At 40.8% G+C, this 26,010-nt stretch overlaps 1 protein-coding gene across 4 annotated transcripts in view; it reads right to left on the bottom strand.

The window, feature by feature from the left end:
- Nucleotides 1-26,010, bottom strand: part of LOC139746768 (sodium- and chloride-dependent glycine transporter 1-like) — a 457,242-nt gene that overhangs the window by 130,950 nt on the left and 300,282 nt on the right. For all 4 annotated transcript variants that reach the window (XM_071658276.1, XM_071658275.1, XM_071658277.1 and 1 more), the window contains one exon: nucleotides 10,125-10,275. In XM_071658276.1, coding sequence (XP_071514377.1) covers nucleotides 10,125-10,275 — 151 coding nt within the window. The remainder of the gene's footprint in view (nucleotides 1-10,124; nucleotides 10,276-26,010) is intronic.

Raw genomic sequence — 26,010 nt, 5'->3', positions numbered from 1 at the left:
AAATAAAAAGAGCATGGTTGAGAGAGCAGAAGAGGGTGTTTTGAAATGGTTTGGGCACATGGAGAGAATGAGTGAGGAAAGATTGACCAAGAGGATATATGTGTCGGAGGTGGAGGGAACGAGGAGAAGTGGGAGACCAAATTGGAGGTGGAAAGATGGAGTGAAAAATATTTTGTGTGATCGGGGCCTGAACATGCACGAGGGTGTAAGGAGGGCAAGGAATAGAGTGAATTGGATCGATGTGGTATACCGGGGTTGACGTGCTGTCAGTGGATTGAATCAGGGCATGTGAAGCGTCTGGGGTAAACCATGGAAAGCTGTGTAGGTATGTATATCTGCGTGTGTGGACGTATGTATATACATGTGTATGGGGGTGGGTTGGGCCATTTCTTTCGTCTGTTTCCTTGTACTACCTCGCAAACGCGTGAGACAGTGGCAAAAAAAAGAAAAAAAAAAAATATATATATATATATATATATATATATATATATATATATATATATATATATATATATATATGTATATATATATATATATTTCATATTATTCGCCATTTCCCACGTTATCAAGGTAGCGTTAAGAACAGAGGACTGGGCCTGAGAGGGAATATCTTCACCTGGCCCCCTTCTCTGTTCCTTCTTTTAGAAAATTAAAAAAAAAAAACCGAGAGGGGAGGATTTCCAGCCATCCGCTCCCTCCCCTTTTAGTCGCCTTCTACGACACGCAGTGAATACGTGGGAAGTATTCTTTCTCCCCTATCCCCAGGGATAATATATATATATATATATATATATATATATATATATATATATATATATATATATATATATTTTTTTTTTTTTCTTTTTTTGCTTTGTCGCTGTCTCCCGCGTTTGCGAGGTAGCGCAAGGAAACAGACGAAAGAAATGGCCCAACCCCCCCCATACACATGTATATACATACGTCCACACACGCAAATATACATACCTACACAGCTTTCCATGGTTTACCCCAGACGCTTTACATGCCTTGATTCAATCCACTGACAGCACGTCAACCCCGGTATACCACATCGCTCCAATTCACTCTATTCCTTGCCCTCCTTTCACCCTCCTGCATGTTCAGGCCCCGATCACACAAAATCTTTTTCACTCCATCTTTCCACCTCCAATTTGGTCTCCCTCTTCTCCTCGTTCCCTCCACCTCCGACACATATATCCTCTTGGTCAATCTTTCCTCACTCATTCTCTCCAAGTGACCAAACCATTTCAAAACACCCTCTTCTGCTCTCTCAACCACGCTCTTTTTATTTCCACACATCTCTCTTACCCTTACGTTACTTACTCGATCAAACCACCTCACACCACACATTGTCCTCAAACATCTCATTTCCAGCACATCCATCCTCCTGCGCACAACTCTATCCATAGTCCACGCCTCGCAACTATACAACATTGTTGGAACCACTATTCCTTCAAACATACCCATTTTTGCTTTCCGAGATAATGTTCTCGACCTCCACACATTCTTCAAGGCTCCCAGAATTTTCGCCCCCTCCCCCACCCTATGATCCACTTCCGCTTCCATGTTTCCATCCGCTGCCAGATCCACTCCCAGATATCTAAAACACTTCACTTCCTCCAGTTTTTCTCCATTCAAACTCACCTCCCAATTGACTTGACCCTCAACCCTACTGTACCTAATAACCTTGCTCTTATTCACATTTACTCTTAACTTTCTTCTTTCACACACTTTACCAAACTCAGTCACCAGCTTCTGCAGTTTCTCACATGAATCAGCCACCAGCGCTGTATCATCAGCGAACAACAACTGACTCACTTCCCAAGCTCTCTCATCCCCAACAGACTTCATACTTGCCCCTCTTTCCAAAACTCTTGCATTCACCTCCCTAACAACCCCATCCATAAACAAATTAAACAACCATGGAGACATCACACACCCCTGCCGCAAACCTACATTCACTGAGAACCAATCACTTTCCTCTCTTCCTACACGTACACATGCCTTACATCCTCGATAAAAACTTTTCACTGCTTCTAACAAGTTGCCTCCCACACCATATATTCTTAATACCTTCCACAGAGCATCTCTATCAACTCTATCATATGCCTTCTCCAGATCCATAAATGCTACATACAAATCCATTTGCTTTTCTAAATATTTCTAACATACATTCTTCAAAGCAAACACCTGATCCACACATCCTCTACCACTTCTGAAACCACACTGCTCTTCCCCAATCTGATGCTCTGTACATGCCTTCACCCTCTCAATCAATACCCTCCCATATAATTTGCCAGGAATACTCAACAAACTTATACCTCTGTAATTTGAGCACTCACTCTTATCCCCTTTGCCTTTGTACAATGGCACTATGCACGCATTCCACCAATCCTCAGGCACCTCACCATGAGTCATACATACATTAAATAACCTTACCAACCAGTCAACAATACAGTTACCCCCTTTTTTAATAAATTCCACTGCAATGCCATCCAAACCTGCTGCCTTGCCGGCTTTCATCTTCCGCAAAGCTTTCACTACCTCTTCTCTGTTTACCAAATCATTTTCCCTAACCCTCACACTTTGCACACCACCTCGACCAAAACACCCTATATCTGCCACTCTATCATCGTACTATTCGCCATTTCCTGCGATAGCGAGGTAGCGTTAAGAACAGAGGACGGGGCCTTTGAGGGAATATCCTCACCTGGCCCCCTTCTCTGTTCCTTCTTTTGGAAAATTGAAAAAAACAAGAGGGGAGGATTTCCAGCCACCCGCTCCCAATATATATATATATATATATATATATATATATATATATATATATATATATATATATATATATATATATGTATTATCCCTGGGGATAGGGGAGAAAGAATACTTCCCACGTATTCCCTACGTGTCGTAGAAGGTGACTAAAGGGGAAGGAAGCGGGGGGGCTGGAAATCCTCCCCTCTCGTTTTTTTTTTTTTTTTTAATTTTCCAGAAGAAGGAACAGAGAAGAAGGCCAGGTGAGGATATTCCCTCAAAGGCCCAGTCCTCTGTTCTTAACGCTACCTCACTAATGCGGGAAATGGCAAATAGTATGAAAAGAAAAAGAAAAAAAAAATATATATACAGTATATATATATAAGAGCAAGGTTATTAGGTACAGTAGGGTTGAGGGTCAAGTCAATTGGGAGGTAAGTTAGAATGGAGAAAAACTGGAGGAAGTAAAGTGTTTTAGATATCTGGGAGTGGATCTGGCAGCAGATGGAACCATGGAAGCGGAAGTGAATCATAGGGTGGGGGAGGGGGTGAAAATCCTGGGAGCCTTGAAGAATGTGTGGAAGTCGAGAACATTATCTCCGAAAGCAAAAATGGCTATGTTTGAAGGAATAGTGGTTCCAACAATGTTGTATGGTTGCGAGGCGTGGGCTATGGATAGAGTTGTGCGCAGGAGAGTGGATGTGCTGGAAATGAGATGTTTGAGGACAATGTGTGGTGTGAGGTGGTTTGATCGAGTAAGTAATGTAAGGGTGAGAGAGATGTGTGGAAATAAAAAGAGCGTGGTTGAGAGAGCAGAAGAGGGTGTTTTGAAATGGTTTGGGCACATGGAGAGAATGAGTGAAGAAAGATTGACCAAGAGGATATATGTGTCGGAGGTGGAGGGAACGAGGAGAAGTGGGAGACCAAATTGGAGGTGGAAAGATGGAGTGAAAAAGATTTTGAGTGATCGGGGCCTGAACATGCAGGAGGGTGAAAGGCGGGCAAGGAATAGAGTGAATTGGATCGATGTGGTATACCGGGGTCGACGTGCTGTCAGTGGATTGAATCAAGGCATGTGAAGCGTCTGGGGTAAACCATGGAAAGTTGTTTGGGGCCTGGATGTGGAAAGGGAGCTGTGGTTTCGGGCATTATTGCATGACAGCTAGAGACTGAGTATGAACGAATGTGGTTTTTGTTGTCTTTTCCTAGCGCTACCTCACAGACGAGGGGGGAGGGGGATGTTATTCCATGTGTGGCGAGGTGGCGATGGGAATGAATAAAGGCAGACAGTGTGAATTGTGTGCATGTGTATATATGTATGTGTCTGTGTGTGTATATATATATGTGTACATTGAGATGTATGGGTATGTATATTTGCGTGTGTGGACATGTATGTATATACATGTGTATGGGGGAGGGTTGGGCCATTTCTTTCATCTGTTTCCTTGCGCTACCTCGCAAACGCGGGAGACAGCGACAAAGCAAAAAAAAAATATATATATATATATATATATATATATATATATATATATATATATATTTTTTTTTTTTTTTTTTTTTTTTTATACTTTGTCGCTGTCTCCTGCGTTTGCGAGGTAGCGCAAGGAAACAGACGAAAGAAATGGCCCAACCCCCCCCCCCCCCCCATACACATGTACATACACACGTCCACACACGCAAATATACATACCTACACAGCTTTCCATGGTTTACCCCAGACGCTTCACATGCCTTGCTTCAATCCACTGACAGCACGTCAACCCCTGTATACCACATGACTCCAATTCACTCTATTTCTTGCCCTCCTTTCACCCTCCTGCATGTTCAGGCCCCGATCACACAAAATCTTTTTCACTCCATCTTTCCACCTCCAATTTGGTCTCCCTCTTCTCCTCGTTCCCTCCACCTCCGACACATATATCCTCTTGGTCAATCTCTCCTCACTCATTCTCTCCATGTGCCCAAACCATTTCAAAACACCCTCTTCTGCTCTCTCAACCACGCTCTTTTTATTTCCACACATCTCTCTTACCCTTACGTTACTTACTCGATCAAACCACCTCACACCACACATTGTCCTCAAACATCTCATTTCCAGCACATCCATCCTCCTGCGCACATCTCTATCCATAGCCCACGCCTCGCAACCATACAACATTGTTGGAACCACTATTCCCTCAAACATACCCATTTTTGCTTTCCGAGATAATGTTCTCGACTTCCACACATTTTTCAAGGCTCCCAAAATTTTCGCCCCCTCCCCCACCCTATGATCCACTTCCGCTTCCATGGTTCCATCCGCTGACAGATCCACTCCCAGATATCTAAAACACTTCACTTCCTCCAGTTTTTCTCCATTCAAACTCACCTCCCAATTGACTTGACCCTCACCCCTACTGTACCTAATAACCTTGCTCTTATTCACATTTACTCTCAACTTTCTTCTTCCACACACTTTACCAAACTCAGTCACCAGCTTCTGCAGTTTCTCACATGAATCAGCCACCAGCGCTGTATCATCAGCGAACAACAACTGACTCACTTCCCAAGCTCTCTCATCCCCAACACACTTCATACTTGCCCCTCTTTCCAGGACTCTTGCATTTACCTCCCTTACAACCCCATCCATAAACAAATTAAACAACCATGGAGACATCACACACCCCTGCCGCAAACCTACATTCACTGAGAACCAATCACTTTCCTCTCTTCCTACACGTACACATGCCTTACATCCTCGATAAAAACTTTTCACTGCTTCTAACAACTTGCCTCCCACACCATATATTCTTAATACCTTCCACAGAGCATCTCTATCAACTCTATCATATGCCTTCTCCAGATCCATAAATGCTACATACAAATCCATTTGCTTTTCTAAGTATTTCTCACATACATTCTTCAAAGCAAACACCTGATCCACACATCTATATATATATATATATATATATATATATATATTTTTTTTTCCAAACTATTCGCCATTTCCCGCATTAGCGAGGTAGCGTTAAGAACAGAGAACTGGGCCACTGAGGGAATATCCTCACCTGGCCCCCCTCTCTGTTCCTTCTTTTGGAAAATTAAAAAAAAATTGAGAGGGGAGGATTTCCAGCCCCCCGCTCTCTTCCCTTTTAGTCGCCTTCTATGACACGCAGGGAATACGTGGGAAGTATTCTTTCTCCCCTATCCCAAGGGATATATATATATATATATATATATATATATATATATATATATATATATATATATATATATATATATATAAATATTTTTTTTTTTTTTCATACTATTCGCCATTTCCCGCGATAGCGAGGTAGCGTTAAGAACAGAGGACTGGGCCTTTGAGGGAATATCCTCACCTGGTCCTCGTCTCTGTTCCTTCTTTTGGAAAAAAAAAAAAAAAAAAAAAAAAAAGCGAGAGGGGAGGATTTCCAGCCCCCCGCTCCCTTCCCTTTTAGTCGCCTTCTACGACACGCAGGGAATACGTGGGAAGTATTCTTTCTCCCCTATCCCTATATATATACATATATATATATATTTTTTTTTTTTTTATACTTTGTTGCTGTCTCCCGCGTTTGCGAGGTAGCGCAAGGAAACAGACGAAAGAAATGGCCCACCCCCACCAAACACATGTATATACACACTTCCACACACGCAAATATACATACCTACACAGCTTTCCATGGTTTACCCCAGACGCTTCACATGCCTTGATTCAATCCACTGACAGCACGTCAACCCCGGTATACCACATCGCTCCAATTCACTCTATTCCTTGCCCTCCTTTCACCCTCCTGCATATTCAGGCCCCGATCACACAAAATCTTTTTCACTCCATCTTTCCACCTCCAATTTGGTCTCCCTCTTCTTCTTGCTCCCTCCACCTCCAACACATATATCCTCTTGGTCAATCTTTCCTCACTCATCCTCTCCATGTGCCCAAACCACTTCAAAACACACTCTTCTGCTCTCTCAACCACGCTCTTTTTATTTCCACACATCTCTCTTACCCTTACGTTACTCACTCGATCAAACCACCTCACACCACACATTGTCCTCAAACATCTCATTTCCAGCACATCCATCCTCCTGCGCACAACTCTATCCATAGCCCACGCCTCGCAACCATACAACATTGTTGGAACCATTGCTTTCCGAGATAATGTTCTCGACTTCCACACATTCTTCAAGGCCCCCAGAATTTTCGCCCCCTCCCCCATATATATATATATTAATTTTTTTTCATTATACTTTGTTGCTGTCTCCCACATTTGCGAGGTAGCGCAAGGAAACAGACGAAAGAAATGGCCCAACCTCCCCCCCAATACACATGTATATACATACGTCCACACACGCAAATATACATACCTACACAGCTTTCCATGGTTTACCCCAGACGCTTCACCTGCCTTGATTCAATCCACTGACAGCACGTCAACCCCGGTATACCACATCGCTCCAATTCACTCTCTTCCTTGCTCTCCTTTCACCCTCCTGCATGTTCAGGCCCTGATCACACAAAATCTTTTTCACTCCACCTTTCCACCTCCAATTTGGTCTCCCTCTTCTCCTCGTTCCCTCCACCTCCGACACATACATCCTCTTGGTCAATCTTTCCTCACTCATTCTCTCCATGTGCCCAAACCACTTCAAAACACCCTCTTCTGCTCTCTCAACCACGCTCTTTTTATTTCCACACATCTCTCTTACCCTTACGTTACTCACTCGATCAAACCACCTCACACCACACATTGTCCTCAAACATCTCATTTCCAGCACATCCATCCTCCTGCGCACAACTCTATCCATAGCCCACGCCTCGCAACCATACAACATTGTTGGAACCACCTATTCCTTCAAACATACCCATTTTTGCTTTCCGAGATAATGTTCTCGACTTCCACACATTCTTCAAGGCTCCCAGAATTTTCGCCCCCTCCCCCACCCTATGATCCACTTCCGCTTCCATGGTTCCATCCGCTGCCAGATCCACTCCCAGATATCTAAAACACTTCACTTCCTCCAGTTTTTCTCCATTCAAACTCACCTCCCAATTGACTTGACCCTCAACCCTACTGTACCTAATAACCTTGCTCTTATTCACATTTACTCTTAACTTTCTTCTTCCACACACTTTACCAAACTCAGTCACCAGCTTCTGCAGTTTCTCACATGAATCAGCCACCAGCGCTGTATCATCAGCGAACAACAACCGACTCACTTCCCAAGCTCTCTCATCCCCAACAGACTTCATACTTGCCCCTCTTTCCAAAACTCTTGCATTTACCTCCCTAACAACCCCTAACAACGGCGACGGGGCAAAGTGAATAAATAGATAAATATATATAGGGGAGAAAGAATACTTCCCACGTATTCCCTGCATGTCGTAGAAGGCGACTAAAAGGGAAGGGAGCGGGGGGCTGGAAATCCTCCCCTCTCATTTTTTTTTTAAATTTTCCAAAAGAAGGAACAGAGAAGGGGGCCATATGAGGATATTCCCTCAAAGGCCCAGTCCTCTGTTCTTAACGCTACCTCGCTAATGCGGGAAATGGCGAATAGTATGAAAAAAAAAAAAAAAAAATATATATATATATATATATATATATATATATATATATATATATATATATATATATATATATATATATATATACATACATGCACATCCATTCCCGATGCCACCTCACCCCACAGGAAACAGCATTGCTACCCCCTGCATCAGCGAGGTAGCGCCAGGAAAAGACAAGAAATGAGTATATTATGTAAAGAGTATATGTCATGCTTGTGGGCTATGTAAAGTCACTGATGGGAAAACCTTAAAGTATGTAAAACTGCCCAGGCATATGTAGAATGAAATCACACAAATTAAAACCCATAATCATCATATGGTTACATTAATAGGAAGCATATATACCACCAGCCAGGGCCCTTCCCATGTCAATGAAATATCTTCCCACACCGTCATAAAGGAAAATATAATATACCACTTTTTGGGGTATTTTCATCACTAACATATGATACAGTGATATTCTGTAAGAGAAAAAACTTGAGAATTTTTTTTGCACTGGGTTAGAATCAATTTGGATAATCTGCAGCAGTTTAGGGTTTACGTCAACTCTTGCAGTGTTCTCAGGTGGGATTATATAATAACAATCAAGATATCTAATTCATAAGGATACCCTCACATTTTGGATGTTAGCAACATGACCATGTTGATAATCTCTATACAACTGCCTGTTTACAGGTAGCCCCTCCCACCATATGTGGTCTACCTAGACATAATGCACACCGTCCCCAATGAAGCAAACCACAATAACACAAATCTCTGGGTACATACTGCAATAACTAGCAGTAACAGTACCAAACATTATGAATGCAAAGGCTCAAGAAACACCAGTAATGAAACCATCAAAACTGTACCAGTTGGTGTGATACTTTCTCTGCCAAAAGAAATCTAAGTTACAAGAATATCTGGCAACTATAACCCATGCATTCTAATAAACACACTTAACATTTATTGTACTATACAGTGCCCTAACACTGGTGATTTCTGGCCACAGCACCAAAAGTACTGAAAACTAGGAATAATTTCATGGAATCTGATGTTCTTAAGGATATTCTCTTATAATATCTGATACTCCTTTGTATTACTATATATGTCTGTATATCCTGTATTATAATTCTTGTGTTTGAATGTACCCTATACCCTAAGCTGTACCCTGCATCATTTAACTTGTCCCAGAAAACCATCAAAAACATTGCGTATCCAACAAAATAATCACATCATTTCAAGATGTACCCTAAACTTCTTATGTGTTGTTACCAGAGCCAATGCATCCTGTATATTGTATACTTTACATCTTATGTAATCTGATACTCCTTTGTATTACTATATATGTTCATATATCCTGTATTATAATTCTTGTGTTTGAATGTACTTTGATACTACACTCAACACATATATATCTTGTGTTTAAAAGTAATCAGGCCTTTCCTTGTACTAACACTAATACAAATGATGATGCTTACCCTTCCTCCCAGTAGGATGAGGACATCTGGTTCTTGGGCTTACTTAAGCCAACCAGTCACTGTCCAATGTTGATGTATTGTACTCACTATATGTTGTGTGTTTGCCTCCTCCTACCCAATACTATGTGCATTGCAGCTACACTACTGCAGAAGTACTTTACCTGTGTAAACTTATACAAATAAACCCTTTCAAAATCAATTAAAACTTGTAGTCCTTATGAAACTGAAACTGCCAGACATTCCCCAGATGACCCATCATCATGGCCACTTGAAGCATGAAGGACAGTAAAAACATACTGGGATGTTTGTGGGTAGTAGCAGCAGGTGGAACACATACTCACCGCCGCCATTCCTGTAGCAGAGGTATGGGAAGCGCCAGATGTTGCCAAGACCAACGGCATAACTCAGGGAGGAGAGTATGAATTCAATCTGTCGACCCCATTTCTGCCGCATGCCCCCAGATGGGTCCCTCACCTCCACGGCTTCACAATCCTGTAGGGCAAGAAAAATCTGTTCATTTTGGTGGCATTACAGTTCCTACACATGTCTTTTGAATATATACATCATATTTTCATAAGTTTGACTCTTTTACAGGATTTGCTTTACTCAAGGGGTATGGCATTTCATACAAAAACAACCAAAGCAGAAAAGGACCATCCTGCTGAAAAGTGACACACAAGGTTAAATGTTACACATTTATCCTTCACAAACTTTCTAAAAAGATGCTGTAGTCTTGATGGGACAAAAATCTCTCAATTATGAAGATGTGTTGCTTTCTACAGTTACATGACGAACACTAAGAGGGTACACTAGCAGTTGGCAAACTACTACAGAGAACAGTAGTTAGCTCATAAATACTGTGTTATCACTGGCACTGATGAGAAAATGATCAGATATAATAGATCCTGTCTGCTTAGACTGAGGGGTACTTATTGATTAAATGGTAAACAGTCACTGTGCTGGAAACTGAAGCAACCAACCCCCACTGTTCTCATTCAGTCTCCCTAAGGTTAAAACTAATCCAAATGGTTCCTCCACTTGCAGTTTTCATTGAAATCTGCATGCTGAGATCATCATTATCCATTTTGTTTTGTGGATTATCTACCTTGGAAAGTATTAGAAAGTCATTAATCCACATGACTGACACTTCCAACACAGCTCTCAGAGGCAACTAATAGCAACATGTTTTTCTGCGTGCAAAATCAACAACAGCCTGCACAACTTAACTAAGAATATTAACAACTAGTTGATCTTCTTGTTGCTCATATCACTATGAACTTGTTCTTCAATTCTGCAAATGCTGTTCTCGCTGTTTATATATGGTGCTGTAGATAAGGCTTGAATTCACCTAGTCTTAATGTTATTACTTACTTCTAATTACTGCCGACATTACTCAACACCTAATATGTAACATTACAACGATAATGTGTCACAAATCTTGTCTCCACAGTATCTTGCTCACTGTAGTAAGCTTACCTATTTGTATTGTTGAGACACATAAATATATTCTTGAAAGTTTTATCTTTGTCTGAAACTGATGGACAATATGATGCTACCTCCTAGATAATTTCTTCCTTGGATAGATAACATATTATTCACTCTCCTATACCATGCAACAGTACTACTGGATGTATTGACTCTATATACAAAACAGAAATTATTGCAGTTTCCATAATTCCTACATATGATTCTGATTTATGAAAAGAATATTCTTAAAATCTACTAAAAAACTTTACCAAATAAATTATAGGTTGTCATTAAATGTATTTCACCAATGACAAAGTTTAATTTCAAAAATGTTTCAGGACTGTAACTCAGTCTTAGAATTTATTTTCTTTTATATAATTCACTGCTAGTATCTCACTGTGAAATATGCCTTCATACTTCGGTGCATTACACTTGACAGCTAGAGACTGAGTATGAATGAATGTGGCCTTTTTGTCTGTTTTCCTGGTGCACCTCGCTGAAGCAGGGGGTAGTGATGCTGCTTCCTGTGGGGTGGGGTATTGACAGGAATGGATGAAGGCAAGCAAGTATGAATATGCACATGTGTATATATCTATATGTCTGGGTATGTGTATGTATATATTTTTTTTTATTCTATTATAATACTTTGTCGCTTTCTCCCGCGTTTGCGAGGTAGCGCAAGGAAACAGACGAAAGAAATGGCCCACCCCCCCCCATACACATGTATATACATAAGTCCACACACGCAAATATACATACCTACACAGCTTTCCATGGTTTACCCCAGACGCTTCACATGCCCTGCTTCAATCCACTGACAGCACGTCAACCCCGGTATACCACATCGCTCTAATTCACTCTATTCCTTGCCCTCCTTTCACCCTCCTGCATGTTCAGGCCCCGATCACACAAAATCTTTTTCACTCCATCTTTCCACCTCCAATTTGGTCTCCCTCTTCTCCTTGTTCCCTCCACCTCCGACACATATATCCTCTTGGTCAATCTTTCCTCACTCATCCTCTCCATGTGCCCAAACCACTTTAAAACACCCTCTTCTGCTCTCTCAACCACGCTCTTTTTATTTCCACACATCTCTCTTACCCTTACGTTACTCACTCGATCAAACCACCTCACACCACACATTGTCCTCGAACATCTCATTTCCAGCACATCCATCCTCCTGCGCACAACTCTATCCATAGCCCACGCCTCGCAACCATACAACATTGTTGGAACCACTATTCCTTCAAACATACCCATTTTTGCTTTCCGAGATAATGTTCTCGACTTCCACACATTCTTCAAGGCTCCCAGAATTTTCGCCCCCTCCCCCACCCTATGATCCACTTCCGCTTCCATGGTTCCATCCGCTGCCAGATCCACTCCCAGATATCTAAAACACTTCACTTCCTTCAGTTTTTCTCCATTCAAACTCACCTCCCAATTGACTTGACCCTCACCCCTACTGTACCTAATAACCTTGCTCTTATTCACATTTACTCTTAACTTTCTTCTTCCACACACTTTTCCAAACTCAGTCACCAGCTTCTGCAGTTTCTCACATGAATCAGCCACCAGCGCTGTATCATCAGCGAACAACAACTGACTCACTTCCCAAGCTCTCTCATCCCCAACAGACTTCATACTTGCCCCTCTTTCCAAAACTCTTGCATTTACCTCCCTAACAACCCCATCCATAAACAAATTAAACAACCATGGAGACATCACACACCCCTGCCGCAAACCTACATTCACTGAGAACCAATCACTTTCCTCTCTTCCTACACGTACACATGCCTTACATCCTCGATAAAAACTTTTCACTGCTTCTAACAACTTTCCTCCCACACCATATATTCTTAATACCTTCCACAGAGCATCTCTATCAACTCTATCATATGCCTTCTCCAGATCCATAAATGCTACATACAAATCCATTTGCTTTTCTAAGTATTTCTCACATACATTCTTCAAAGCAAACATCTGATCCACACATCCTCTACCACTTCTGAAACCACACTGCTCTTCCCCAATCTGATGCTCTGTACATGCCTTCACCCTCTCAATCAATACCCTCCCATATAATTTACCAGGAATACTCAACAAACTTATACCTCTGTAATTTGAGCTCTCACTCTTATCCCCTTTGCCTTTGTACAATGGCACTATGCATGCATTCCGCCAATCCTCAGGCACCTCACCATGAGTCATACATACATTAAATAACCTTACCAACCAGTCAACAATACAGTCACCCCCTTTTTTAATAAATTCCACTGCAATACCATCCAAACCTGCTGCCTTGCCGGCTTTCATCTTCCGCAAAGCTTTCACTACCTCTTCTCTGTTTACCAAATCATTTTCCCTAACCCTCTCACTTTGCACACCACCTCGACCAAAACACCCTATATCTGCCACTCTATCATCAAACACATTCAACAAACCTTCAAAATACCCACTCCATCTCCTTCTCACATCACCACTACTTGTTTTCACCTCCCCACTTGCGCCCTTCACCGAAGTTCCCATTTGCTCCCTTGTCTTACGCACTTTATTTACCTCCTTCCAGAACATCTTTTTATTCTCCCTAAAATTTAATGATACTCTCTCACCCCAACTCTCATTTGCCCTTTTTTTCACCTCTTGCACCTTTCTCTTGACCTCCTGTCTCTTTCTTTTATACATCTCCCACTCAATTGCATTTTTTCCCTGCAAAAATCGTCCAAATGCCTCTCTCTTCTCTTTCACTAATACTCTTACTTCTTCATCCCACCACTCACTACCCTTTCTAATCAACCCACCTCCCACTCTTCTCATGCCACAAGCATCTTTTGCGCAATCCATCACTGATTCCCTAAATACATCCCATTCCTCCCCCACTCCCCTTACTTCCATTGTTCTCACCTTTTTCCATTCTGTACTCAGTCTCTCCTGGTACTTCCTCACACAGGTCTCCTTCTCAAGCTCACTTACTCTCACCACCCTCTTCACCCCAACATTCACTCTTCTTTTCTGAAAACCCATACAAATCTTCACCTTAGCCTCCACAAGATAATGATCAGACATCCCTCCAGTTGCACCTCTCAGCACATTAACATCCAAAAGTCTCTCTTTCGCACGCCTGTCAATTAACACGTAATCCAATAACGCTCTCTGGCCATCTCTCCTACTTACATAAGTATACTTATGTATATCTCGCTTTTTAAACCAGGTATTCCCAATCATCAGTCCTTCTTCAGCACATAAATCTACAAGCTCTTCACCGTTTCCATTTACAACACTGAACACCCCATGTATACCAATTATTCCCTCAACTGCCACATTACTCACCTTTGCATTCAAATCACCCATCACTATAACCCGGTCTCGTGCATCAAAACCACTAACACACTCATTCAGCTGCTCCCAAAACACTTGTATGTATATGTTAATATGTATATGTATGCATATGTGCATATATGGGGATTTATGTATATATGTGTGTATATGTGTGTATATGTATGTGAGAAATACTTAGAAAAGCAAATGGATTGGTATGTAGCATTTATGGATCTGGAGGAGGCATATGATAGTGTTGATAGAGATGCTCTGTGGAAGGTATTAAGAATATATGGTGTGGGAGGCAAGTTGTTAGAAGCAGTGAAAAGTTTTTATCGAGGATGTAAGGCATGTGTACGTGTAGGAAGAGAGGAAAGTGATTGGTTCTCAGTGAATGTAGGTTTGCGGCAGGGGTGTGTGATGTCTCCATGGTTGTTTAATTTGTTTATGGATGGGGTTGTTAGGGAGGTGAATGCAAGAGTTTTGGAAAGAGGGGCAAGTATGAAGTCTGTTGGGGATGAGAGAGCTTGGGAAGTGAGTCAGTTGTTGTTCGCTGATGATACAGCACTGGTGGCTGATTCATGTGAGAAACTTCAGAAGCTGGTGACTGAGTTTGGTAAAGTGTGTGAAAGAAGAAAGTTAAGAGTAAATGTGAATAAGAGCAAGGTTATTAGGTGCAGTAGGGTTGAGGGTCAAGTCAATTGGGAGGTGAGTTTGAATGGAGAAAAACTGGAGGAAGTGAAGTGTTTTAGATATCTGGGAGTGGATCTGGCAGCGGATGGAACCATGGAAGCGGAAGTGGATCATAGGGTGGGGGAGGGGGCGAAAATTCTGGGAGCCTTGAAGAATGTGTGGAAGTCGAGAACATTATCTCGGAAAGCAAAAATGGGTATGTTTGAAGGAATAGTGGTTCCGACAATGTTGTATGGTTGCGAGGCGTGGACTATGGATAGAGTTGTGCGCAGGAGGATGGATGTGCTGGAAATGAGATGTTTGAGGACAATGTGTGGTGTGAGGTGGTTTGATCGAGTGAGTAACGTAAGGGTAAGAGAGATGTGTGGAAATAAAAAGAGCGTGGTTGAGAGAGCAGAAGAGGGTGTTTTGAAATGGTTTGGTCACATGGAGAGAATGAGTGAGGAAAGATTGACCAAGAGGATATATGTGTCGGAGGTGGAGGGAACGAGGAGAAGAGGGAGACCAAATTGGAGGTGGAAAGATGGAGTGAAAAAGATTTTGTGTGATCGGGGCCTGAACATGCAGGAGGGTGAAAGGAGGGCAAGGAATAGAGTGAATTGGAGCGATGTGGTATACCGGGGTTGACGTGCTGTCAGTGGATTGAATCAAGGCATGTGAAGCGTCTGGGGTAAACCATGGAAAGCTGTGTAGGTATGTATATTTGCGTGTGTGGACGTATGCATATACATGTGTATGGGGGTGGGTTGGGCCATTTCTTTCGTCTGTTTCCTTGCGCTACCTCGCAAACGCGGGAGACAGCGACAAAGCAAAAAAAAAAAAAGTGTGTATATGAGTGGATGGGCCATTCTTCGTTTGTTTCCTGGCACTTCCTCGCTGGTGCAGGAAACAGCGATTATGTATAATAATAAAAAATAATACCTCTTATCATCATTAATAATCTAGGGAAGTTTTATGATTCTTTTTATGTTATCAAATTGCTAAACTAGTTTCATAAAAATCTATACAGCAAGAAGCCATCTTCTGTACTTGTTGGGCCTCAAGTAATGTATGTGCACTTTCAGGAATTTGAAAAATCTAGAAGGTGGCTGGTGAGTGTCCAAGAATTTTCATCATCTCTGGATTGTGATGAGGTTGGCCAAGGTCGGAGAAAGTTTGAAAGTTTTAAACTAAAATTAACCCTGATCTTCAAAGATGTCCCCACTTTTTTCCTTTCTACTTCATTTGTGGATTATTTGACTTATCCCACAGAAGAAAGTTTTAAAGGTTACAAAGCTTCCAACCTTTCTATGGTCAAAATTTCAAAAGAATAAAATCAATTTATCTTTCAAGGTGTCCACAGGACATCAGATTTTCATGTGAAAATTAAAACCCATCTTTTCATAACTCAAAACAGATATTTGGAATCTTGATGAATGCAACAATTTTTCTCCTAAAGGTCAAGTTGATTAATCCCCAAATCAAGTGGTGCCGGAAAGTAAAACATTATCTTTATCATCACTATATTTCAGTCATACATTCGTGTTTTCCCAACTCCATTATCAGTCATTTCTGGTAAACAAGTGTATCTCTGTTCTTGCTTTTTAAGCTTCCATTCTTTGCTCTTCCACTTCTCTCTGTCTTCTAGTGCACAGCTTCCTCTCTGATCAGTCTGATGCAGTACATGTCAATGGAGTGACTATTCCCTGTTATCCTACTGACATTGGTGTCCCACAGGGTCCTTTCCTATCACCTACTCTTTTCTTTTTCCCTGTAAAGTATTTGTATAGTACATTGTACAGTACAGAGAGAAACTTCCATACAAGAGGGGCCCCATTCCTTGAACCTTCTTAGCCAAGTAACTCCCTAAACATTTGTATACTCCTAGCATTCACAGTTTCCTTATTTAGTCTATTCCAACCATTTATCATCATTACACTAATGCAGTGCTTCCTCACATCCTTTCAAACAAACTTCTTTTCTTGTAATGAAACTCTAGTTATTCTAACACTGAATCTCATAAAGATCTGTCCACTGTTGACATACTCCAAATGATTTAGAAACCTCAAAGCTGTAACTAGGGTAACCTTATCTCTTCTCTCCTCTGGTGGAGAAATCTGTAGCCCCAGCCTTGCATCATATTTCAGATATCTTTCTTCAGGTGTAATCTTAATTATCCTTCTCTGGACTCTTGCAATTAGTATTCATGCTTCTTTAAGTGTGGTGACCTGACCTGGAAAGCATATTCCAATTCTGGTCAATTGTGATTTGTTTACAAATACTTCCTTGTCCATACACTCATATGTAATACTAATGCTGCCAGCAGACAGTTTGCTTCTTCAACAATTCTCTTGACACGGGGCTTACAGACAGGCAAAATATCAATCCCTTAGTCTCTTTCTGTACCTTATTTCTGGTTAGATAATAATCAAGCTGAGATCTTTCAGTGTATTCCATTCTCATTACTTTGAACTGATTCAGATAAAATTTCATCAACAATCCATCAGACCAGCTTTGGAATTTTCATAGGTCAACTCATAAGCTGATGCAATCATCATTATGCTTTACTTCTTTTCTGAACTTGATATCATGCACAAACATGTTCAGATAAGAATCCATATCATCAGGCAAGTTATTTACATATACCTAGAATAGCAGTGGGCCCTTGCCACTATGGTAATCTTCTATCATGCACATATCCTCTGACATATGCAGAGGCAAAAGCTTTCCAGCAATCCAGAAATGCAGTCTACCCATCCATCTCTTTGATATAAAACAGAGCTCATTCTGTCACAGAAGTCTAAGATTTGTGATGCAAAACCTCCTTTCCTCAAATCCATGTTGTCTACCCATTAGACAGTTTCTCCTTTGCAATCAGCAATCTATTTGCCTTCAGATTATCTTTTCCAGTGTTTTATAGACCACACTCTTTAACTCTTAAGATACCATCATCCTGCATGAATCTAATGCATTTAAGAACTGTCAGACCACAGAGGCTACAACTTGAATTAACTGGACTCTACATCACTATTTTTCATTTCTCTCATTTGTGGAGGTCTCATCTTTTACTCAAGGAATCTGGAGCTGTAACTGGCTACTAATATAAATCATTGAACAGCCATATTAGGGGGATAATACAAGATTACTGATAAAAAGGTTTCAGAAGGTGCTGCCTCTGCTGACTGTATTCTAAAGCTTTCTTTAAACGAAAGGTAATGTACTGAGTTTAGATATAAAAATGTCCAAAACTGTATCATTGAATACAGATACAGATCATAAATAGAATATTTTAAGTGGTATGCTAGTGAAACATAAAACACTTTTACCAATATGCAAGGAACATAGAAGATGCATTATTCAAAACCTGTTTCATCTTAGCTGTAGAGGGAAATCCTGTAAATATGTTTTACCAGGAGCTTTATCTTTTAAAAATATTTCTGTATAAGAAAGTGATTAATTTTTTGTAAAACTGAGTATGGAAATTGTCTATTCCTTTTACTCATATTGGAAAGAAAAGAAGACATTTCAAACTCATGTTATGTTTAATAATGAACCAAACTGTGGTATTAGATAGTCTTTCTTGATAAAAGAAAGTCTTACAAACAAAATGTCGAATGAGTTTGCATACACTATACTTCCTTGCTGCTAACAAGAAATATGCAAAATTAGGTAATAAAAGAACCAAACATGATTTTATCATCACTTTTTGCAGTATGCAAGAAGTTTAAGCTATAATCATTTGCTATACAGCCAGCTGATGTCAACAGAATCATGTACCATAAACTCTAATCTGTTTTGGAAAGCCACGTACAATACTGCTCACCAGTGGCTCTGTAAAAATTTAAATATTGAAAACTGAAAAACCTTTTAACCTCTTGCAGACTGTCCCATGAGCATGACAGGTTCCCAGGGACGATTTAGGTCAGGAATGAGCCTGCCTTTCATATTTCAGTGAAAAGGCAAGGGCCCACACTCACTCTCTGTGAATGACCCATAGGTAACCATAGCCACTGTCAATTCAGCAGGTATGCTCCTTTCTAATAACAACCATTGCCAGGCTAACATCACTGACTAGTATCTTAGTAAAACTGAGTTCATGTTTTGCAGATGGCACATGTTAACCCAGTGTGGCCATATTATATAACTAGAGAAATAAGTTTTCAAAAAGGAGAAGGGCAAGCAGGGAAAGAAACCCAAGGAAAAATTAAAGTTTTTTCAATTTTCAAAACCTACATATTTCTCCTCAAAGCCCATCCCATGAACATTGACAGCATGCCCACAAGAATGAGAAAGGTTAGAGAAAAAACTTCTTGATAAGACTGACATGAAACCAGCAATAATCTTCAATGGTAAATTAGGAACAACTCTGAAAACTGAATCTCCAGAGGGAGGTACCCAAGAGCTACGAAATGTGTACACTACGATACCATTAGATGAGGGTGGAGGAGGAATGCCAAAAACCCTTTAATACATTTCCTATTATACAAGTTTCTAAGGAAAGCCTATGTAGAGGCCATCTCCTCCCAACATGGGTTCTATGAAACAGGTTCAAAATCCACATAAAAAAGGTGGAACACTTTATGATTAGTGTGACATCCTTGTGCATCTGTGCATGGGGTAATGGTAATCTTCTGTATCAATCAAATGACTGAAGTATATAGTATGCACTGCCAAAGCATTTTTTTTCATACCTGATTGCCACTTGTGTTAGCATGGAAGCACCAGGAACAGGCGAAGAAAGGCCAGATCTACTCACATCCATTCCCTAGTTATCATGTGCAATGCACCAAAACCACAGTTCCCTATACACAACCAGATCCCACAGACCTTACATGGTTTTCCCTAATTGCTTCACATGCCCTGGTTCAGTCTAATGACAGCACGTCAAACCCACTATACCATATCATTCCAAATTACTCTATCCCGTGTACATCTTTCATCCTCCTACATGTTCAGGCCCTGAACGATCAAAATCTTTTTCACTCTATCTGCCCATCTCCAATTCAGTCTCCCCGTTTTCCTCACTCCGTCACTACATGTTATCACTTCCCTTTTTTGGCCCCCCCTTCACCAATATTCCCATTTGTTCTCTTGTCTTTCACACAATAGTTATCTCCTTCTAAAACATCCTCTTATTCTCCTTAAATTGTACTGATTCTTGAATTAGCATGGTAGTAACAGCAACAGGCAGAAAAAGGCCAGATCCACTGACATCCATTCCCTAGTTATCATGTGTAATGCACTGAAACCAAAGTTCCATATCCACAACCAGACCACACAGAACTTACATGGTTTTACCTAAATGTTTCACATGCCCTGGTTAAGACCAATGACAGAACATCAACCCCAGTATACCACATCAGTCCAATTTACTCTTTCCTGTGCACTTCTTTCATCTTCCCAGATGTTCGGGCCCTTAACGATCAATTTCTTTTTACTCCATCCTCCTATCTCCAATTCAGTCTCCCCATTCCCCTTGTTCCCATACTTCCAATACAAACATCCTCTGGGAGCACTGAGGAATATGTGGAAAATGTTATCTGGGAGGGCAAATATGGTTATGTTGATCAAACTTCTTCCCACCATATACTGTCATCAAACAATTCATTTCCAATACATCAATCTTTCTTCTCACAGCCTTATCTATAGCCCATGCCTCGTATTCACACAATATTTTTGGGACTACTATTCCCTCAACATACCCATTTTTGTCCAACCAGATAACATTTTTTTCTTTCCACCCATTCTTCAGTGCTCCCAGAACCTTCACCCACTCCCCCACCAAGGGTATTCAATTTGTTTATGGTTAAGTGGTGAGGGAGGTAGATGTGAGTCTTGGAAAAAGGGGTGAGTATAGAGTCTGTAGTGGACTCATTTCCACTTCCATGTTTCAATTTGCTGCTATGTCCACTCCCTGTGTATCTAAAACACTCCACTTCTAAGTTTTCTCCATTCAAAGTCGCATCCAAACTAACCTGTCCTTCAACCTTGTTGCACCTAATAACCTTTGCTTTTATTCACACTCTCTCAAAATTTCTCCGTTCACACTTTTCGAAACTTGGTCCCCAACTTCTGCAGTTTCTCATTTAAATCTGTTATCAGTGCTGTATCATTAGCAAACAACAGTTGACTCACTTCCAAGACCCTCTCATCCACCACAGACTGCATATTCGTCCCTCTTTCCAAGACTCTCACATTTACCTCCCTCACCACACCATCCATGAATAAACTGAACATTCATGGTGACAATGCATACCCATGCTGCAGACCATCCTTCACTTGGAACCATTAGCTCTCCTCTTTTCATACTCCTACACAAGCCTTACACCCTTGATAAAAACTTCTCTCCTAACACCTTGCCTCTCACACCATACTTTCCTAAGATCTTCCACAAAGAACCCCTATCAATCCCATGTCTTCTCCAGATCCATAAATGACACATACATATCCATATTGTTTTACTAAGAATTTCTCACACATTTCTTAAAGAAAACATCTGATCCACACATTCCCAACTACTTCCAAAACCACACTGCTCCTCCCTAATCTGGTGTTGTGTACAAGCCTTCACCCTCCCAGTCAATACCCTCCCATACACCTCACCATGATCCATGCATACACTGAAGCATGAGAACAGTGAGAGTGTTTCCAACCCCATACCCACAGCTCTCCCCTATCCAAGTATTACACACACACACACACACACACACATATACATTTCAATGTATACATACATATACATACACAGACATATACCTATATAAACATGTACATATCCATATATATATATATATATATATATATATATATATATATATATATATATATATATATATATATATATATAGATGGCGAAAGGCTTGCAAGGAACAGAGTGAATTGAAATGATGTAGTATACTGGGGTCGACGTGCTATTATTGGACTGAACCAGGGTCTGTGAAGCATCTGGGGCAAACCATGGAAAGGTCTGTGGGGCCTGGATGTGGATAGGAGGCTGTGATTTTGGTGCATTACACATGACAGCTAGAGACCTGAGTGTGAAGCGAGGGTCAGCAATGCTGTTTCCTGCAAGGCGGGGTAGCGCCAGGAATGGATTAAAGGCAAGCAAGTATGTACGTATGTATGCATGTATATGTCTGTGTATGTATATGTGTAGATGTTGATGTGTATGTACGTGCATGGGTGTTTATATACATTATATGTGTATATGAGTTTGGGAGCACCTCACTGATGTGCAACACAGCAATCTAGTATAATATATATATATATATATATATATATATATATATATATATATATATATATATATATATATATATATATTTTCTTTTCTTTCAAACTATTCGCCATTTTCCGCATTAGCGAGGTAGCGTTAAGAAGAGAGGACTGGGCCTTGAGGGAATACCCTCACCTGGCCCAATTCTCTGTTCCTTCTTTTGGAAAATTAAAAAAAAAAAAAACGAGAGGGGAGGATTTCCAGCCCCCCGCTCCCTCCCCTTTTAGTCGCCTTCTACGACACGCAGGGAATACGTGGGAAGTATTCTTTCTCCCCTATCCCCAGGGATAATATATATATATATATATATATATATATATATATATATATATATATATATATATATATATATATATATATATGTCTTCCCTATCTCTGGGGATAGGGAAGAAAGAATACTTCCTCCCACGCATTCCCCGCGTGTCGTAGAAGGCGACTAAAGGGGACGGGAGTGGGAGGGGGGAGGGGGGCTAGAAACCCTCCCCTCCTTGTATTTTAACTTTCTAAAAGGGGAAACAGAAGCAGTCATGCGGGGAGTGCTTATCCTCCTCGAAGGCTCAGACTGGGGTCTTTAATTGTGTGTGGATGTAACCAAGATGAGAAAAAAGGAGAGATAGGTTGTATGTTTGAGGAAAAGAACCTGGATGTTTTGGCTCTGAGTGAAACGAAGCTCAAGGGTAAAGGGAAAGAGTGGTTTGGGAATGTCTTGGGAGTAAAGTCAGGGGTCGGTGAGAGGACAAGAGCAAAGGAAGGAGTAGCACTACTCTTGAAGCAGGAGTTGTGGGAGTATGTAATGGTGTGTAAGAAAGTAAATTCTAGATTGATATGGGTAAAACTGAAAGTGGATAGAGAGAGATGGGTGATTATTGGTGCCTATGCACCTGGTCATGAGAAGAAAGATCATGAGAGGCAAGTGTTTTGGGAGCAGCTGAGTGAGAGTGTTAGCATCTTTGATGCAAGAGAAAGGTTATAGTGATGGGTGATTTGAATGCAAAGGTGAGTAATGTGGCAGTTGAGGGTATAATTGGTGTACATAGGGTGTTCAGTGTTATAAAAGGAAATGGTGAAGAGCTTGTAGATTTGTGTGCTGAAAAAGGACTGATGATTGGGTATACCTGGTTTAAAAAGAGATATATACATAAGTATACGTATGTAAGTAGGAAAGATGGCGCATGAAAAAGAGACTTTTGGATGTTAATGTGCTGAGAGGGGCAACTGGATCATTATCTCCTGGAGGCAAAGATGAAGATCTGTAGAGGTTTTCGGAAAAGAAGAGAGAATGTTGGGGTGAAGATAGCGGTGAGAGTAAATGAGCTTGGGAAGGAGACTTGTGTGAGGAAGTACCAGGAAAGATTGAGTGCAGAAAGGAAAAAGGTGAGAGCAGATGACGTAAGGTGAGTGGGGGAAGAATGGGATGTATTTAGGGAAGCAGTGATGGCTTGCGTAAACGATGCTTGTGTCATGAGAAAGGTGGGAGGTGGGCAGATTAGAAAGGGTAGTGAGTGGTGGGATGAAGTAAGATTGTTAGTGAAAGAGAAGAGAGAGGCATTTAGACGATTTTTGCAGGGATGTAGTGCAAATGACTGGGAGATGTATAAAAGAAAGAGGCAGGAGGTCAAGAGAAAGGTGCAAGAGGTGAAAAAGAGGGCAAATGAGAGTTGGGGTAAGAGAGTATCATTAAATTTTCGGGAGAATAAAAAGATGTTTTGGAAGGAGGTAAATAAAGTGCGTAAGACAAAAGAACAAATGGGACCATCGGTGAAAGGGGCAAACGGGGAGATAATAACAAGTAGTGGTGAAGTGAGGAGATGGAGTGAGTATTTTGAAGGTTAGTTGAATGTTTTTGATGATAGAGTGGTAGATATAGGGTGTTTTGGTCGAGGTGGCGTGCGATGTGAGGGTCAGGGAGAATGGTTCGGTAAACAGAGAAGAGGTAGTGAAAGCTAGCAAGGCGGCGGGTTTGGATGGCATTATAACACACACACACACACACACACACACACACACACACACACACACATATATATATATATATATATATATATATATATATATATATATATATATATATATATATATATATATATATTGGAAAGGATCACAATTTTGCGCGTGATCAAGTATATTCCTATGAGTCCACGGGGAAATGAAACACGGTAAGTTCCCAAGTGCACTTTTGTGTAATAATCACATCATTAGGGGAGATACGAGAAATGCATATGTCAGTTATATACAACGAAGAGACGTAGCTAGGACGCCATTTGGGGAGAAAGAATACTTCCCACGTATTCCCTGCATGTCGTAGAAGGCAACTAAAAGGGGAGGGAACGGATGGCTGGAAATCATCCCCTCGTTTTTAATTTTACAAAAGACGGAATAGAGAAGGGGGCCAAGTGAGGATATTTCCTCTAAGGCTCAGCCCTCTGTTCTTAACGCTACCTTGCTAATGTGGGAAATGGAGAATATGTATGGAAAAAAAAATATATATATATATATATATATATATATATATATATATATATATATATATATATATATTTCATACATATTTGCCATTGCCAGCATTAGCGAGGTAACGTTAAGAATGGGGGACTGAGCCTAAGATGAAAAACCCTCCCTTGGCCCCCTTCTCTGTTCCTTCTTTTGGAAAAGTAAAATTTGGAGGGGATTATTTCTAGCCTCCCCGCTCCCTCCCCTTTTAGATGCCTTTAAGACAGGCATTCCTTGCATATTTTAGGAGACAACTAAAAGAGGTAGGATGGTGGGGGATGAAAATCCTCCTGTCCTCTTCCAAGTCAAGGAACAAGAAAAGGGAGCCAAGTGAAGATTTTCTTCCCTCTAAAGCACAGTCATCTGTTTCTGAGGCTACCTCAAAGATGCAGAATATGGCGAAAAAGTGTAAAAATAAAGATTCTTCTTGCCCAAGGTTGTGCTAATTCGTTTAACTGGGAAATGCAGAGTTCACTGGAGAGAGAGGTTTTATGATGAGACAACTCCCATTGATAGCTTCACCAAAGGTGAATTTTCACTCACGGTGAAACCTTGCATGCGGAGTCTAACACACACACACACACACACACACACACACACACACACATATATATATATATATATATATATATATATATATATATATATATATATATATATATACATATTATTTTCTATCATTTTGCTTTGTCGCTGTCTTCCGCGTTAGCGAGGTAGCGCAAGGAAACAGACAAAAGAATGGCCCAACCCACCCACATACACATGTATATACATACACGTCCACACACGCAAATATACATACCTATACATCTCAACGTATACGTATATATACACACACAGACATATACATATATACATATGTACATAAATTCATACTTATTTTTTATTTATTTTGCTTTGTCGCTGTCTTCCGCGTTAGCGAGGTAGCGCAAGGAAACAGACGAAAGAAATGGCCCAACCCACCCCCACACACATGCACACACACACACCACACACACACACAC

Source organism: Panulirus ornatus, chromosome 66, assembly GCF_036320965.1.
Source record: "Panulirus ornatus isolate Po-2019 chromosome 66, ASM3632096v1, whole genome shotgun sequence".
In the NCBI taxonomy this organism is placed as follows: domain Eukaryota; kingdom Metazoa; phylum Arthropoda; class Malacostraca; order Decapoda; family Palinuridae; genus Panulirus; species Panulirus ornatus.
The sequence above is the reverse complement of the archived record's forward strand: the minus strand, read 5'-3'. Positions and strand labels throughout refer to the sequence as shown.